The following is a 17,709-nucleotide window of genomic DNA, read 5'->3' on the forward strand; positions in this document are numbered from 1 at the left end:
AATTTGGACACCTGTCCCCCCAAAAGAGTAGAAAAACTAGCAGGAGGTAAACTACATGTGTATCACCAGATTAATGACTTCTCTTGGTAACATATGGATATGTATTTACTCCTACATCGGACACAATCATTCATACTGAAACATTTACACAGTGTGAGTCAACCTATTTTCAAATTGGCATTGAGCCAAATATATTATCCCCAACCTGCACAGGCATAACATAACACAGGTAACATTTCAAACAGACAAAATTTTCTTCTGAAAAAATAACATATGTTCCTCAAAAAATTGACCATACCACACACTAAGTTTTGGTTATTCCCAATGCGTAAAAATTAAGTCTAGGACCTGCAGTATACTTACTACGTATGGTATATTATGATGGTTCTCGACAAATTGTAACTTGATGATGTGTAAAAAAATTGCTCACATTTCGTTACCTTGAATTAAGGGGATATGTGGAGAGAAAATCAAGGCGTATACGACCTTCTTGTGCATCGTTGGGTGGCTGTTAAGTCCTGATTAACACGTAAAACATGGATCCACGTTTGAAGTGGATTTTAAACGTCCCAAATAGTGTCTGTCCTTCGACGCTAGCGACGGACTAGAACAGTCGTAAAAGACTAGCCCCCCTCCCCACCTTAGGCCACAAAACAACGGCATTTCTCGACAAATTGAACGATCTACAACACTTAACATAACAGACAGGACAAACTGAAATACCAGGACAACTTATTTGAGTTGTAAAATTAGTAATGACCACGTTTGTGCTCTCTGGAAGCCTGTACAAACCGAGTTTTCATCAGCGCTTCCCCCTGGGTAAACATTCGGCATTGTGTGCGCCGCTGGCCGAGAAAATCTCTCGCGTACGGCGTCAGGCCGGGCCTTGAGTACACACCGAGCCCTACTCGAACACATGGACAACAATCTTACCCTGTAACTGCGTCGAAAAGAGGAAAATCGCCTCAGAAATGACTCCATCGCATGGCGAAAACCGTTGGGCCGAAATAATTTCGCCACTTATAATCACGGGCGTCCCCCTATTCAAGCCAAGTGTCAGAGCCGGAACGGTCACCTTTTCACCCTCCCTTTGATCGGAATGATACCTAAGACTTACCATAACAAAACCTGTCTCTTTAAAAGAAATAACGTCGCCGAGCGTCCTACTTTGGAAAAATACAATAATGATTACCTGCACATGGGTTTTGAGCGCGGATTTTCTGCTGTATCCCTGCTCGGCACGCGAGTTTTCCAACGCTTTTGCTCCAGCAATTCAAACTATGCCAGCCAGGAGAGAGCGGGCCAGCCCGAGCGCCAGAATGATTGACAGGTCCTTCTGTTTTCGGGGCGGAACGCTGCTGTCAATCATCAGGCCACGCCCTGTGAGCTGCCGGACCGTACCATTCCTTGGGGTAACTTCAGCGTGCAGAACAACTAACGGTAATGATATTGACCGTTTTCATCAGAGATTTGGTCTACTTTTTCGTACAAGGGTACAAGTAGTAACGTTACACTTTGTGATCTGAACCAAAACTTGCGTCAAGCACTCACTGAAGGACAAAAGACCAGAAAGAAAGACAAAAGAGACAATGCAGCATTACATAATCATAATGTCCTAAGTTGCATGAAGCGAGTTATGACGTGTGTATCATGCAAACATGCATCTAGGAAGGTGAAACCTACTTGGGGTGAATGAGAACCTGTGTAAATTTCACAAACATTATTTAACGACAACGATATGCATAGATGCCCCTCCCCTACACGCGTTGGCAGGAGTTATACAACACACCCCAACAGGAATGTCCGACCATAAAGCTTCAAAGTCTTTGATCTTTTGATCTTCAACGATGTGCGATATCTACTTTCTTTACGAGGTGTACTCAGTGAAATCCTCATTTACTGCGTTACAAGTCTTCCATGTTTGCCGATCTTTTCATGCTGAATGAACACGTGTTTACAAGCAATACAGGACTTACACGAACTTTACTGAAGAAGACAGACGATTCTAAAGTGGGGTACAATATATTACAATTTTAAGCGTTTCTAAGCTTCCATTTGTAGTCATTTTTCTACATTCCATTCCATTATGAGAGGTGGTCAGGTAGGCTAGCTTATAACATTTTTTACTATCAAACATGTGCTTTCTCAGTCTATACTCTTATGTGTAATGTTAATTTTAACGTTACACGTAACGTTACAGTGTTTTCGCATCGCATTGGCAGCTAACTCCAACATAAGACTTGCTCCACCAATGCTGTATCGGCGAATGAGAAAAAGGGAAGGAGCCAGATAATAAACGACCGCCATGACAGTGACAGCAACTTGGCATTTTTTAGGGAATCGTGTAGAATTCGGCGCAAAGTCGCGAACAAATTCAGTAAGTTACATTTGTGATATCACGCCACTACTGACCACCAGTGCACAGTTTGGTTGCACATTCGTGTGTGCATGATTTTCCTACGTAGTTGCTTTGGCCTACAGCTCACGTTAGAACTTGAGTTGTTCCTGGTGTAACTTGAAGGTTCTCGTACTTAGAGGATCTGAATTGCACATGACATTCAACTCTAAAAGGGGGAGGCCTATAGGGCAACAAAACAAGTACATGTACATTGAATGTACTACCCTGTGTATTATTTCTTGGTGTGGGTTGTTTGTTTGTTTGTTTGTTTGTTTGTTTGTTTGTTTGTTTGTTTGTTTATATTATAATAATAGAGCATTGTTTGTCGCTTGGAAAGCCGAAGCCTGTACTTTGGTATTACGACTAGAACAAAGGTACAGTTCTACTCAAGGAAGTTTGATCTTCCATAAGTTTTTTAACCGGCCTCCTTGGCTTTTCCAAATCTTTGATTTGAGTGGACATTCATGACAAGTGCACTTGGTACCCTCTGTAACGTCACCCTACACCCCTGACCCTTAAAAAAGGCAGTTAGAAATCAAACAAAGAGCCCGTTTGAGAACAAACTTCCTCTGGAAAAGGGGTATATAGGAAATAAATAGATCATGTCCAAGGCGCTAGCAGTGGTTGGGTGCGAACAAATAGTTCGAGGGGGTAGGGGGGTCCATGTCAGTTGTAACATGAGATCAAAAGTCTAACATTGAAGGAACGCAGTCATGACAGTGGCTGTGTTTATTTGTACTTCGCGGAGCCTTCATAGATAACCGTTTGAGATAACGTCAACCCAGAGGCAATGGAGTGGGCAAGGCTAAGTGGAAGAGGCGCCACGCGACGGATTATTCATGTACAGCAGATACTGTTACTGATAACAACTTGGGCATGCACGTTTCCACGTGCTTGTTTTTAAGTACCCAAGAATGCTGAAACGGCACAAACACTTTAAAATAGCTCATTTACAACAGTTACAAGAGAAAATGAGCGGATATCCTGCTTTGAAATGCAAAGGACAAAGTCACCGGACGCGTGACATCGTGACAGAGTGGTGCTTGTAGAAAATAGCTTTTGTCTGGCTGTACCCCGTCGACATCAGGTAAACAATGGACATGACATCATCAGTCATTGTCCTTGTGGAGGACGTGACTTCCTAGAAACTATTACGGCTCTGCCTCCACGGCTCTGACCACGGCGCCAGTCCCTTTGCAATGCTCATTCAGACTATAATAAAACTAGGAGTAGGAAAGTGGCTAGCCTCCACCAGGCCTTCCTACGGGAGTACGGATCAAGGTAGAATTTAGCAAATGAACTCGACGGTGACAACAGAGGTAGACCCTATAACCTTCTTGCGGTGATTAAACTACCTTTCTAATCATTCTCCCTATATGACTGAACCCACGATGTAGTCTGGTGGAGACTAAAAAGTAGCTACGTCGACTGGTTATTTTCCCAGGTCATGAACCTATACACAAGAAAACTGTTATTAACAACTGGATTATTGAAATTTTTAAAACTGTCAGACGTTAAAAACTGTCAGTGACTGCTACTTGACGCGTCTGATAGTTCACAAACTCTATCCAGTCGCTTGAATAACAGTTTCACCAAGGACATCATGACATCCTAGTATATAATGAATGGCCTTGTTTCACTAACGAGTGGATGCTACTTGAAACGTCTGCCAGTTTTCGAAATCTATCCAGTTACCTGAACAATAGTAACAGTTTTTTGTGTATGAAAGTAGCTGCTCACAATAACAACATTTTTAGAATTTTTTTTACAATTTCTTTGAAATCGGTCACTCTTCAAACAGGTTGATTGTAATGAACGGTAAAAATGCAATAAAAGATGGCGACAGGCTTGAACATTCTATCTCCAAGATCAAGATACGCCTAGGAACAAACATCAGAACGACCTGATATGCAAACTTTGCCCACGTCAGGAGAAGGACACTTGAAAGAGAAGTGCCCGCTATCTGTGGCATCTACTTCAAAGAAAGGATCTGATGCTTTGCGTATTTCTAAACATCTTCACATTCCATGGAAAATTTACGGAACTGCGTGAAGTGTGCCTGCCTGCCACGGAGGTGTACAATGTGAATTTAAATGTTTCAGAGTTTTTTTAAAGACAACTCTTTAAGTAAAACAGAAGTTAGAAATGACCAAAAACAAACGAACCCTACATCAGCTCTCACGCATATGTGCTACCAGTATACGTACATGTATTTTGTACCATGTATGTGTAAAATATGCGTATACTTTGTTACGACTTTAAATGATGTAAACTGTATCTTTGTCTGGCCCTTACCTCTTCTCTCGTGACCTCAATGAGAAGCGTCTTGCAGACCGATTTTAACTTTTCATGAATAAACAAAGCTTCAAAATACATGTAGAAATAAAAAGAATGGCTGCTTACCTTAATCCTGACTCCCATTCTAGGTGTAGACGGTAGGTTCAGTCTCTCTCTACTGCCTCCCGGAGAGGAAGATGGTGATACTCTTGTCTCCTCCCAGCCCAATTTCCAAGGGCTTAAAAGGGTATTATCCTTCTTGACATCGCCGTTAAGTCTCGGAGAGGACATGCATCTCGCGTTCTTGTCCAGCCCCCGTGCAGACCCTCCTTTCCAGCCACCATTATTCTGTGCGGACGACAACTGTGCATGTATGCTCTCCACGCTCCTGGTGCGGTACGGAGCCAGTATGGGCGGACGACGTACTCCCGTGACGTAGAACGTCGCCATGTCCAATCCCCGTTCCCTTGTCAAACCTTAGATCCCAGAATAAGCCTGATTCCCGCGTCCTAATCCCTTTAAACCGTTCCCCCGTCTTCCTCAATGGAGATTTAAACGCGGGTAACGCACTGGGAGACCGTTACGAATCTCGAGAGTCCCCAGGTACACCTGTAGGTAAAGACTCGAGAGCTCCGTGGCGCATAAGAGTTGAACAAACACGTGTTGCTATTGGACGTACTTTCCACACAAAGCCGTCGGCTTTGTTGTCCTGACTAGGCGAAGGTTTTCGACTAACGGGTCGATGTTACAGACCACGATGCGTGTCAAAGCTTGCACCCCGATTTACAAAAATTGACCTCAAGCTCTATTTAAGGTGAACAGCTGTTGCTTGTATAAAACCAGATGACGCGAGGAAAAAGGAAAGTTTACCATTTGTTTTGCTACATCAAAGGATGGTATCCATGACGACACACACCTAGGTTTCGCCATTAAACGCATAGGAAATAAAAAGTCGTCTGAATATGACGTCACGAAAATTCTTCAGCTGTCAGAGCGGGGTCATAGTTTTCCTTGCGTCACCTGCTATTGTTCCTTGTGATCAGATGTTGACAGAATGTCGTGGGTGATGTTGTCAATTTCCTGTAGCACCTGACGCGGAAATGTTTGTTTGGTAAACAAGAAGTTTGACTTCTTTTCTCTCTCACAGATGTTGTAGACGATGCCTGTTCTTTCTTGATGTGTACATTTCACCATACACAAACCCCTACGTGAACATGGAACAGTAGAAAACGTTAGGTTTAAATTTCAAATAGCAGAGGGCTACGATAGTCGTATTCTACTATGTTGAATAACAGTTTCCTTTATTTTTTACTCAAAACTCGAGAATTTTCATCGAAACAGAAGCTAGCACTATACATTTGACAAACAGTACTGTGAACACAAGACAGACCGACTCCTATGATATTCTAAGTTGGTGTGTCTGTAGTGATTGACACCCCATAATCTCCTGTATTGTCTGGCAATAGACGCACAGAGCGAGATACAATCTAAAATCCGTTGTGCACACCTGATTACGGCACAAAACAGGCGACATGTAATCCCATGTGTCAAGAAAACACTGTTGCCAAAGACTTGTCAAGTCCTCAAAGGACTGTGTGGTCAGGTGAACTTTTCGGGAAAGGTCACATGCACCATGTATGTACCCTAATGCCTGTGTGCAGATGTCTACAATGAATCTACAATCTATTTCCTATCGTATACGTGTACAGAAGTTTGTCCACTGCATGACGGAACAAACTTGTGGTTTAAGCCGGGGAAGTGCCCTCTTTGTTACAAGTCAAACAGATTTACGCATCCTTACCATTACAAAAAACGACAACAAACTAGAGCTTAAAAACAGTGTGTTGGTTATCGTGTATGGAAGAAATTGCTCTCTGACAGGAAAAGACTCTTGAGGTTTGTCGTCTGCAAGCAAGTTTTGGTGTGTGTAAGTGGCAAGGCCAGCAAAATTGGGGCTAAAGGGGGTTGGGGTTGTTGCTAACCTACCTTGACGAGTCAGTCAGGTTGTCAGAAGCTCACGAAGCGAGGGGTGTCGGATGTCTCTCCCGTTATCAGGCCCGATATTTCAAGTACCGGACTCAGGAGTTTGCTCACCACACACTCCACAACCCCCGCGCAGTCAGCCATCTTCCCCAGGTGTACCCAGCCTGTTTGCGCCCCGTTGCCACACGGTGTAAACAACTTACCACGGACAGATCGGCAAACTTAAAAAAAGCACGGGGGGATAAACTGCCAGCTAACAGGACTGTTGCAACAGGACATTCTATGACTGACAATGGGTAGTTCTTTAATGATTAACCAGCTCCAATTGCTCTCAACAATTTGCCTGGCGGCTTAGCTGATGGGTGTACGTGGGCATTAAATGGGTCTAAGCAAACTCTTGAATTACCATAGACAAAAAGCTAAGAATAGACCGCTATTCGTTTCTAATGTTGGTAACATTACCTATTCATGTTATGACCAATGGTCATAGTGTGGCGGTGTTACATGGACGAATTCGGGAGAGCGTCTTATAAAAAATCTCAACAAAAGTTTTCTCCAACACCTAGACAAAGCCAGATGGAATCGTCCTGGCTTGTGTATTATTTAAAACTAAACAAATATCGGTACCTTTAAAGCTGTTGCGCCACATGCAAGCAACAATGAACCATCTTAAATCTCTAATCTTCGAGATACATTGAGAGATATCTTCGAAATGCATCACACACAGGTAGACAAACAAGGCTGCACATGGGCAAGCATGTGGCCCCACATTCCGGCGTTGCTAGGTGATTGGAACATTCGATCAGGATATTGGCCAATAAAATCTATTCGTGCACACTGCCGTAACCCAATCATTACAGTAACGCTTACACGTAGGCGTTATATCGAAGATTAATGACTTAATGGGGCATACCACAGTTTATTCAGGGTCTCAATTTGAAATCCAAGGTGTCGTTCATTCCCTTATCATATATTCTGACGTCTGTATAAATAACCAGACTCCCTACAGATTATATAACATTAGGACGACGAAAAAGTCAATTTTCTGATCATTTCATGTTTACAAAATAGGTTGAAGTACTAAACGCAACTACATGTACAATTGTACATTGCAAATGAGTGTCTTTTATGAAGGTGGAGGTGCCAAAATATTTCATGGAAACACCGCTGTTAGCCGTGTTTGTTTACATTCTGGTATTTTGTGGTGGTGCCACAAACTGAGTGTGCCTTGTGTGCGTTGTTTTAGCGCCATCCGTAAATGTCAGACATATGAAATAATTGCGCAAATAGTGTTGAAAAGTGGAAGTAAATGACAATCACATAAAGTTTTCGATTTGAATATTTCCATTTTGGGTGCAAAAACGTTACAAAATGCAGCTTTAAAATGTGATTCGGTCTTTCGGGGAAGAAAGAAGTTTTCCCTCTTTGAGTGCTCGGGCTGTTGTATAGTGTTAACTTTTGCCTCAGTTTCTTGCTCCAAGTTCTGTAACTCTTCACAAACATAGCTGGTATGTTTGTAAACCTCCTTGATTATACGCACAGGGTGAATACTAGTATTAAGCCATGTCGAAAAGGTCTTCATGATTGAATTCTAAAGTGTAGTTCTCGCGGCAGTTGTAACCGTCGACTACACATATCCCCTAGTCTGTGCGGTTTAGAACATAGCCGCCAGATGTCGCTGCAGCACAAGGATGTTGTGACTGCTACTGCCACAATAGAAATACTAGTGCATTTGTGCTTGGTCTTGTTTGTGTTTTTTTCATGATCAGTAGCAAAGCTGCGACAAAGGGAAGCAGTATACGTGTACTAGAAGCTATACAACCAGCCCGAGGACTTACTTGGAATAAACAATGACACTGACTAGTATAGATTTTTCTGTTCGATTCTCCTGCTTGTTGGATTTCTACCATGTAACGTTACGTATCCTCCATTGATGTACACATTGTCCATTGGGATCGCTGTAATTAAGGTTAAGGGCTGTGTAGTTTTAAGTAAGGATTTGCTTGGCTAATTATCCAGACTAAAAAGATGGAAGTAACATACATGTACTAGTGCCTCGCACAGCACCGGAGATTCAGCACCAAGGACAGCAACAATCATGTCAGTCTGTATGTGTATCTGTATAGCCGGTATTACCGCCCTTCGGCATAACACACCCAGCAGTCGTAGCGTAAGTGTGGGAGTAGAGAGATGCAAATTCACTATAACGCCAGTACGTGTACAAGTCTTGTTTTCAAATGTAGTGCTTTTAAGTTAGATTGTAAGTATGACTTCTGGGTTGTTACATGTATCATGCGTATGTAGTCTTATTCTCTCTCTGAAGCATCTTCCCATGGCAAGGTCAGCGGCTCCGAGTTCCTTCTCCACCCCTAAGAAGGAACTCGGAGCCGCTGACCTTACCATGGGAAGATGCTCTGAAGTAGCCTAATGAATTGGAATGAAATCCAGCCGATCGGCAAAAGGAGTCAATTCTTCGAGCTACAGTCGCAAAACATATGAAAATTTAAAGCTTGAATCTATTTTCGATTTCATTTAGGATCCAATATACATAAAGCTAGTGTGGTAGCACCCATGCTTGCGTGTTTATGGGACACACAGAGCTGAATTTACCCCACACTTAACGACAGTAACAATAACGTTGGTGAAAGTTCGTGCAAAGGTTAGACTATAAAACGTTACCTGCACATTAAATTCATTTAACGGTTTCCGTGCTGGATTCAAACAACAATCAGCTGGTGTTCTTGCAGTATCGTTTTGATAACTTACAGCAACTAACCTGTCGACAAAATCCACATTGTGAGTGTCAACAAAATAAACTAATAATAATGTTTCTTTTTAAATATCGCATTTCTATCCATTTTTTTTGTTCACACAAAACCATAACAATAGAAAGACATGTGTATTGGTATTTGTTCCAAAAGAAGTTATGTTTTGACCATTTTGTTTGTTTGTTTGCATTTTTTGTTTTCCTTGACCAACCGCATCACCGTATCAAAAGTTGTCCTGGGGTCGTGTGGTGTTGATTCGGAATCAAGAGGTCCCGGGTTCGAGTCCTGTTATGCTACCGATCTTGTGCCCTTGGAAAAGGCACTTAGCAGGACTTTCCTCACTTCGCTCAGGTGAAAACGAGTATTGTATTGTACTAGGTGAATATGAGTATTGTGTGAAAATGAGTATTGTGTGAAAATGAGTATTGTATTGTATCAGGTGAATATGAGTATTGTGTGAAAATTAGTATTGTGTGAAAATGAGTATTGTAGTGTATCAGGTGAAAATGAGTATTGTATTGTACTAATATAATTTGATAAAACTTTAGTGTGTTCCCACCACGTCTTGTGATTACATGTTGTCTACAAAAAAAAGTTGTCTTGATGTTCTCCTGTGTACGGAATGATAACGCCCACCTGCGTGCTACGTCAGATGACGTAGGGCGAGAGTGTTGTGCCGTTCCTTAATAAGTCTGCCCTGTCTAGTTTCCGGCTGCTAGTATCAGAACTCACGTCGCATTCACACACACACACACGTGTGCTTTAGCATCCACCAGGCCTTTTTACGGGGATACGGATCGTAGAATTCGGCAAAAAAGAGAGTAAAATTGGCCAAGGGAGTCCGGCCGAGGGGAGGTACTTTCTTTTCCCTCCGAACTGCGCGGCCAGTCAAACCTACAAGGCGGTCAAACTCCCCTGGCAAATATTCTCCTGTACATAGCCAGCGTAGTTAGTCTGGTAGAGACTACGTGTGCTTCATCCGAAGAAAAAATGTTCTCCAACAACTCTACTGCAGTTCAGCTCAACGTGACAAACTCTACCGCAACAGAGTTTGACTGGGAGCCGTACTTCTACGCCAGTTCCCCGTACGGAGAACTCCAGATCGTGTACCTGGCCGGCTCGCTGCTGCTGGCGGTCGGGGGGAACACCGCGGTGCTCCTGACAGTTCTCCTGACGGAGGACCTCCACACGCCGGGGTACGCTCTGCTCTGCGCGCTGGCAGCCTCGGACATCCTCCAGGCCTCCACCAAGGTCCCGCTGGCCATACACTTCCTGGTCGTCCGGGAGTATCTCGTCTGCAACGCCTTCCTGGTCGCCGTCAGTGCCATCTACATGTTCTTCACAATGTTCGCCGTCTGTATCATCGGACCCATCTCTCTCGATAGATACTGGTAACGTTTCTTCTCTTTCTACTCCAACATTCAAAACCATGCCCATGTTGTGAAAGACACAGTTATACAATGATGCACTGTCGTTCGTGAATAATTTCATAATGTCTATTCAGAAGCTAATTATTATCATCATACATGCAGGTCCTCAAAAACAATTTCAGCTTGACAAAACAATGAATATTGTCATCTGAATGAGGAAATATGTTTGCTTTGTTGTTGACATTTACTAGTAGTGTACTGCCATTTCTTAAAGCATATTTTCGTCATTATTTCATAATTGAAGCGTTTGAAATAGAAAAAGCTATCAAAAAAGCCAATAGCTAGAACCAGACAACGATTACTCTTCAAGCAGAGGTTTGGGTTTGGGGTTATTTTTGGCGTGTTTTTAGACTTTTTTTTATCGGCGTTTCTCTTTTGCACTGGAATTTTTTTTCTCACCCAACCCAACCTCTGCCGGCACTCACCCCGGGGCGGTCAAACCTATTCAAGAAACGTGACAGTGCTCCTCCCCGGAACCATCAAATTATCATTAGGGATATCCATTTACTGTTGGGTTGGGTAGGGTAGGGTTGATTCTGACTAAAACAATCCTGTTTTTCCACCCTGAAATCGCTGTGGGTGCTTTTAAAATTTTATCAATCTCTCGACAAGTGTATGGCTTCCGCTCGTATTTGATTGTCTTTCCACCCCTCCGTACTCCTAGATATCGTTTTTTCCACCAATAGATTTTACCTAATGTACCTATAAGCTACGCTAAGTAACGGTAATCTCCTACAAGCCTTTTCGTTCAGGTGTTTGGTGTATGGTTCCCGTTCGTATTTGATCGTCTTTTCACTCCTCCATACTCCATATCGTTTTGTTTTTTCGCTACCTAATGTACTTTTAAGCTAGGCTAACTAACGGTAATCTCTATCCAGATGTCAGACTCTCCATACCATCGCATTTTTGCCTCCACACAGATATCAGTATGGTATGGGATAGGGTTGATTATTCCTAAAAAATCCTGTTTATCCACCCTGAAAATCGCTTTGGGTCCTTATCGCTTATGAATCTCTCGACATATGTATGGCTTCCGCTCATATTTGATCGTCTTTCCACCCCTCCGTACTCCTAGATATCGTTTTTTCCACCAATAGATTCTACCTTATGTACTTTTAAGCTATACTAAGTAACGGTAATCTCGTTTTTTCCACCAATAGATTTTACCTAATGTACCTATAAGCTACGCTAAGTAACGGTAATCTCCTACAAGCCTTTTCGTTCAGGTGTTTAATGTATGGTTTCCGTTCGTATTTGATCATCTTTCCACCCCTCCATACTCCATATCGTTTTTTTAACTCCAATAGATTCTACCTAATGTACTTTTAAGCAACGCTAAGTAACGGTAATTTCTGGACAAATGTCACGCTATATCCTACAAGCCTTTTCGTTCAGGTGTTCAATGTATGGTTTCCGTTCGTATTTGATCGTATTCTCACTAATCCATACCCCATATCTCTTGTCATTCCACCAATAGATTCTACCTAATGTACTTTTAAGCTACGCTAATCTTTGGGCAGATGTCACGCTATCCTACAAGCCTTTTCATTCATGTGTTCTAAGCCTTTTAAAGGCGCGAATTTCCACTAGTGACATCTAGCTTTATACATGTGCGTACAATCAAAGATCATCAAGCTAAGTGATGACGGGAGGACCACACTCTCCTTGGTTACACTAATCTTCAGAAGGATGTATTCCTTCCACTCTTTCTTTGTACAGCTTCTTGCTACTTTTGTACGCCTTTTATGAAAGACGTTCCTTGTTTGCTAATGGCAAGACATGGTTTTAACGTCCATTTAAACTAATCTCCTGGCAGATGCTCGTCTTTTGAAACGATTATCAAAGTCTTAATGCGTCTTCAAGTTGCCAGGCAGAGCTTAACGTACTGTTAAGTGATAGTAATCCAAATGAAAACTGGAGACGACAATGGGTCAAAATAGAAAACGGGAAAAATGCAAACACATTGGTAAAAACTGAAACCGCAATCAGTCGAATATACCCCGTTTTCAATTTCATTAGGTTTTTTATGCATATATTCCAACATGTAACTGTTAATCACAAGACGTGGTGACGGCACACTCAAGTATATTAATGTCGCCACCAACACAGGGGACAATACAATACTCATTTGCACCTGAGCGAAGTGAGGAAAGTGCTTTTCCCAAGGGCACAAGATCGGTGGCATGTCAGGACTCGAACCCGGGATCTCTTGGTTCATTAGGTTGGTGAATGATTGGATGGCAAAATTTTTTCTATTCACAACCACTTGTAGAAGAGGCGACATTAAACCAGTCATAGTTTCCCTTAGATGACAGACAGTCATCGAAATGTCTGGTTTTGTTAAACAAGTGGCTGTGAATAGAAAATGCCATTCAATCACTCAAGTTTATTTTCACATTGACTTGGTTTTGTTAAACAAGTGGCTGTGATGCCATTCAATCACTCTAGTTTAGGCCACAGCAAGTAAAAGGTGGGCCGAAAAAAACAAGGTTCCTACAAACATCACATATACACAGCCAGCATCACATATCACTGCATCAAAGTAAGAAACAAAACATTAAATCAGAGCCTTTTCTTGTCTCCTCTCTTCATAGTTATCTGCCATCCACCTTCCGGCATGGCAACAGACATCTTTGCCCATTTTCGGCATATTGACCACTGTCAGAAGGCAACAAAATTTCTTTTTTTTTTTTCAAAAATCAGGCGAAAATTAATGCGCGCGTGATGTCATCCATAAAAATTACTTGATGTGGCCTTCTTATTGTCACATTGACTTGGTTTTGTTAAACAAGTGGCTGTGATGCCGTCAATCACTCTAGTTTATTTTCACATTGACTTAGTTTCGCTTCTAATTTCCGTATCCCGTGATGTGGGTAAATGAAAACGGGGGCAATTAGATGATGAATATTCAATACTCCCACACAGTGTAGTCCAAAATACACTTCTTTCTTGGAAGCAGTAAAAAAAAATTGTTCTCAATTTCTTTAATTTGTCTCGCCTTTTCATCAAACTTAGATTTCGTCACGCTATCCTTTGCAGTAGATACAATGTAGTACTAGTACCTTGGAAACTTCGAGTATCTAAATATCTGAAACGTAACATGTATCTGTATCGTCTTTTCACCTGTGTTAATGTACTCTCCACGCAGAGGTATAGACTTTTGTGTATTTTGAGCCGTGCTTTTATGCGTTTTCTTCGGGCTTTCTCTTTTTTTCTTGTACTGGTATCTTTTCTTTCAGGTGGTGTATTGTATGCTGCCCTGCAAATTATACCATATTGCCAGTTTGATACTGTCTTGTCTCAACCAAAAGATCTGCTTGGATAATAGTTTCAACGTAAATATTTTTTTTCAATAATACTAATTATGCGGAGCACAGTTGACTTTATTAATACTGTCGATCAAAAGATCTTCTTTGAGATGAGTTTTAACATGCCAACAGTACCAATTATGTTTAATATTTCCGTCGTACGGTGTTCAGTTAAATAACTGTCGATCCACAGAAGGAACAAAATAGAACCAAGTCAATGCCTATTCAAACACCAATGGCACACGAGGTACAGTGAAATTACTGTCATCAAATGATCTGTTTGGAGATTAATTTTAACATGCCTTCGTGTGTTCAACAATACACATGTATACCAATCATGACTACTATTCCTGGCACACGGAGTTACTGTCGATCAACTGAAGGAAGAAAATAGATACAACTCGATGCCAATTTAAACATCAATGGCACACAAGGTACAGTGAAATTACTGTCATCAAATGATCTGCTTGTTACGTGCCTACTACTTGTTTTTAATAATACCAATTATGCCTAATATTCCCGGCACACAGTGTATGGTGAAATTACTGTCGATCAAAAGGTCTGCCTGAAGATTACTTTTAACATGCCTTCGTGTGTTCAACAATATGTATACCAATTATGCATAAAGTTCCAGGCATACGTACGTGGCACAGTTGAATTACTGTCAATCAACTGAAGGAAGAAAATAGAGCCAATTTGATGGTAATTTAGACATCCCCACCACACAGGGTACAGTTTCAATTTTAACACGCCTACGTGTTTTCAGCAATACACATTATGCCTAGCCTGACCATAGACTAAACCGCGCTCCTGGCAGCCGCCCGCCCGAACGTGGGGGTCATTAACCTCCGGCCGAGAGCTTGTGTAACACATGCCACAGTTATGTTTAACATTCCTGGCACACGGGGTACTGTTGAATTTATCAATGCTGATGATAAAAAGATCTGCTTGGAGATTGATTCTAGCATGCCTACGTGTTTTCAACAATGCCAGCAATTTACTGGCATTGTTGAACACACGTAGGCATGTTGAATTACTGCCAATCAACTGAAGGGAGAAAATTTATGCCATTAATGTTTCTGAAAGCCGGATGCACATGTGGGCGACAAACCATCCGGACTGTGGGGTCGTGTGGCGTAGCGGCTGAGTGCTCGACTCGGAACAAAGAGGTCCCGAGTTCGAGTCCTGACACACCACCGATCTTGTGCCCTTGGGAAAGGCACTTTACACGACTTTCCTCACTTGAAGTGCTCGAAGTGCGACCCTCCTCAGATCTGAGAGGAGGTCCCTAACCGAATCTAGGTACTCATTTTCATCTGAGGGAAGTGAGGACATTGAAATTGGCCTAAATTTAAAATGGAATATCAATTTGGCCAGAGGATATGCACTACCAAAAATGTTTTTTTACCATTTTCGCATGCGCGAAAATGGTAACTCAGACGAGATTGAGATTGGATGGATGGATGGATCAACGGTTCCACCCTTCAACGGCCATGCAGACATGCTAAGTCACCGCATGTCGCTAGATGTCGTTGTTGCGACGGCCATGCAGACATGCTGAGTTGCCGCATGTCGCTAGATGTCGTTGTTGCGAGTGCACTTTTTACCATTTATGCCTTGGACGTTTGTATACTTTCCATTATGGTTGCTAATTTCAAAATCATAGTTCTATTAATGTTGCATAACAAAGCTGCTGACAAAACAAACTTAATTTGTCTTGAACAATAACTTGATTTTATTATTTGCCAAAAATGTTGATAAAGACATGTCTATAATCACAGTAATCAAGGATTTTAATAAACTGCATAAATTATGTCAATGAGCATTAGCAGTGTGGATTAGTCTAGATGTTCAGATTTCCATTAGCCGGCAGTCCAGAGGGTCACACGTCCGACCAATCAAGGCGCTGCAGGCAAAGCTTATTAAAAGCCTCCTTTTCAGGCGTTCCCGGATCGGTGTTTTTGTGTGTGTGTGTTTTGGGGGGGGGGTGTATTTTCTGACCAAACGTAGATCGCACGCAATAGAAGCTCCGGCCTACATAGCTGTCCGTGGAACTATTGATATTACCTGGGTGCCTAACTTTCACCAACATGTCTTTTGTATTTTAGGAAATTAATTAATTAATGAGTGAGTGTTTAATTAACTTAAATAGGTATTGCATTGTTTGGCAAGGTATTTTCCATTGACATTTTTAATGGATCAGGTTGATCAGATGATATAATGTAAACAATTATATATGATTAGTAAGAGATGACTTTTGAAGTTCTCTTCGAGTATTATTTTAGGGTTGAATCAGGGTCAACGCGAAAAAAAATCATGATCCGGTGATCGACATCATCGCCCCCCCGCACACTTCATGTATTCAGTGTTCTAAATACCCGTCTTCAGTCTGCAATTTGCAGATAGATTTTCAAGATTTCAGGAATAAAAATTACACAATCTGCAATTTGAAGAATAGAAAAAAAAACTATGGTCCTCACAACTTCATATTCCCTTTGTTTGACCCACCCGGCGCCCAAATCCCGCTGCGATTCAAGCCGCGGCGGCTTCCCGAGCCATGCAAATAAACCTAGTCCTGACGCCACAGCCTCCGATTTCCACCGAGCCAGCCCCGAGCGCATGCCGACAGCGAGGGATGTGGCTCAGATTTCCGACGATTTCCTTATTTAGATCATTCGGAAGACTTCGGGTAGCAAACAAAGTGGCCGCCATGCACATGATTTTATACTAGTAGCTTCGCTTCTCAACCGAAATGAGGAAGTTTAACCTCATTTGCAGACTTTAGCGGCCATGGAGTTGATTTGGGGAAGTGCTGAGACGCGATTTCGCTACGGCATATGGGATTTTGCCGCGGAGGGAGTTACGTACGCCGGCAAAAACTTGCTTCAGCGATCGGCTCCAGAAAATTTATCTTTATGCTGCCGCTCAAGTCTTCGAAGGTGGTTTAACGAAGTTTATATAAATAATAAAGCCACTTTGCGTAGATCGATCTCCGTTTTCTTGCGATGGTATGAAAATTCAAGTACAGTATATTTTCAAAACGTTTGATATTTCTTTGTTCGTTGCCACATGTTGTTTATTTATCTTATTGTCATGTACAGTTACCAGCGTGAGTCTGAGTCGAGCCATTGTTCTTATGTGGCCGTTAGCACATGTTGTTTAAACAGACAGCAACATTGAAGAAAAGAACCGAGTTAACAGACATCGGCACGTTCCTTGAAGTCAGGTTTCCCGCCGTATTTAGAAGAAGAAATGTGTGGGCCCGCGGCGTTTTGAAAAGACGCGACGCGCTTTGGAAAGACCCCGCGCCGTGGCTCATTCAAATTCGCTACATTTTTTGCTAAGTTTAATGTCTTCACCCACGATTTTTGACCGTCAATGTTGACGGTAAGGACTTAAATTTTTACCGTCCGACGGGAAAAAATACCGTCAATTGACGGTAAAACGGGCGCTGGCTAAAGCCCTGGTTGAATGTCACGAGGTTTGTAAACTTAGATGTTGGGGACAAAGCCATAGAAGAGATTTTGAATAAAATTATATATATA

At 42.0% G+C, this 17,709-nt stretch overlaps 2 protein-coding genes across 4 annotated transcripts in view; one reads left to right on the forward strand and one right to left on the reverse strand.

Annotated features, from left to right (window-relative positions):
• The window catches only part of LOC109477368 (prickle-like protein 3), a 56,396-nt gene extending 50,570 nt beyond the window's left edge, over positions 1 to 5,826 (reverse strand). Inside the window, exon 1 of one of the 3 annotated variants that reach the window (XM_019778586.1) lies at positions 4,802 to 5,826. In XM_019778586.1, coding sequence (XP_019634145.1) covers positions 4,802 to 5,125 — 324 coding nt within the window. In that variant the 5' untranslated portion in view covers positions 5,126 to 5,826. Of the gene's footprint in view, positions 1 to 933; positions 1,075 to 1,192; positions 1,332 to 4,801 lie in introns of those variants that run through there. The other 2 variants (XM_019778589.1, XM_019778587.1) reach the window with 2 other exon arrangements.
• Positions 5,827 to 10,321: 4,495 nt separating this feature from the next.
• Positions 10,322 to 17,709, forward strand: part of LOC109477015 (alpha-2B adrenergic receptor-like) — a 10,414-nt gene continuing 3,026 nt past the window's right edge. The window contains 1 exon segment of the mRNA XM_019778031.1: positions 10,322 to 10,817. Coding sequence (XP_019633590.1) covers positions 10,417 to 10,817 — 401 coding nt within the window. The 5' untranslated portion in view covers positions 10,322 to 10,416.

Source organism: Branchiostoma belcheri, unplaced genomic scaffold (assembly GCF_001625305.1).
Source record: "Branchiostoma belcheri isolate BF01 breed outbred unplaced genomic scaffold, Haploidv18h27 scaffold4, whole genome shotgun sequence".
Classification (NCBI taxonomy): Eukaryota; Metazoa; Chordata; class Leptocardii; order Amphioxiformes; family Branchiostomatidae; genus Branchiostoma; species Branchiostoma belcheri.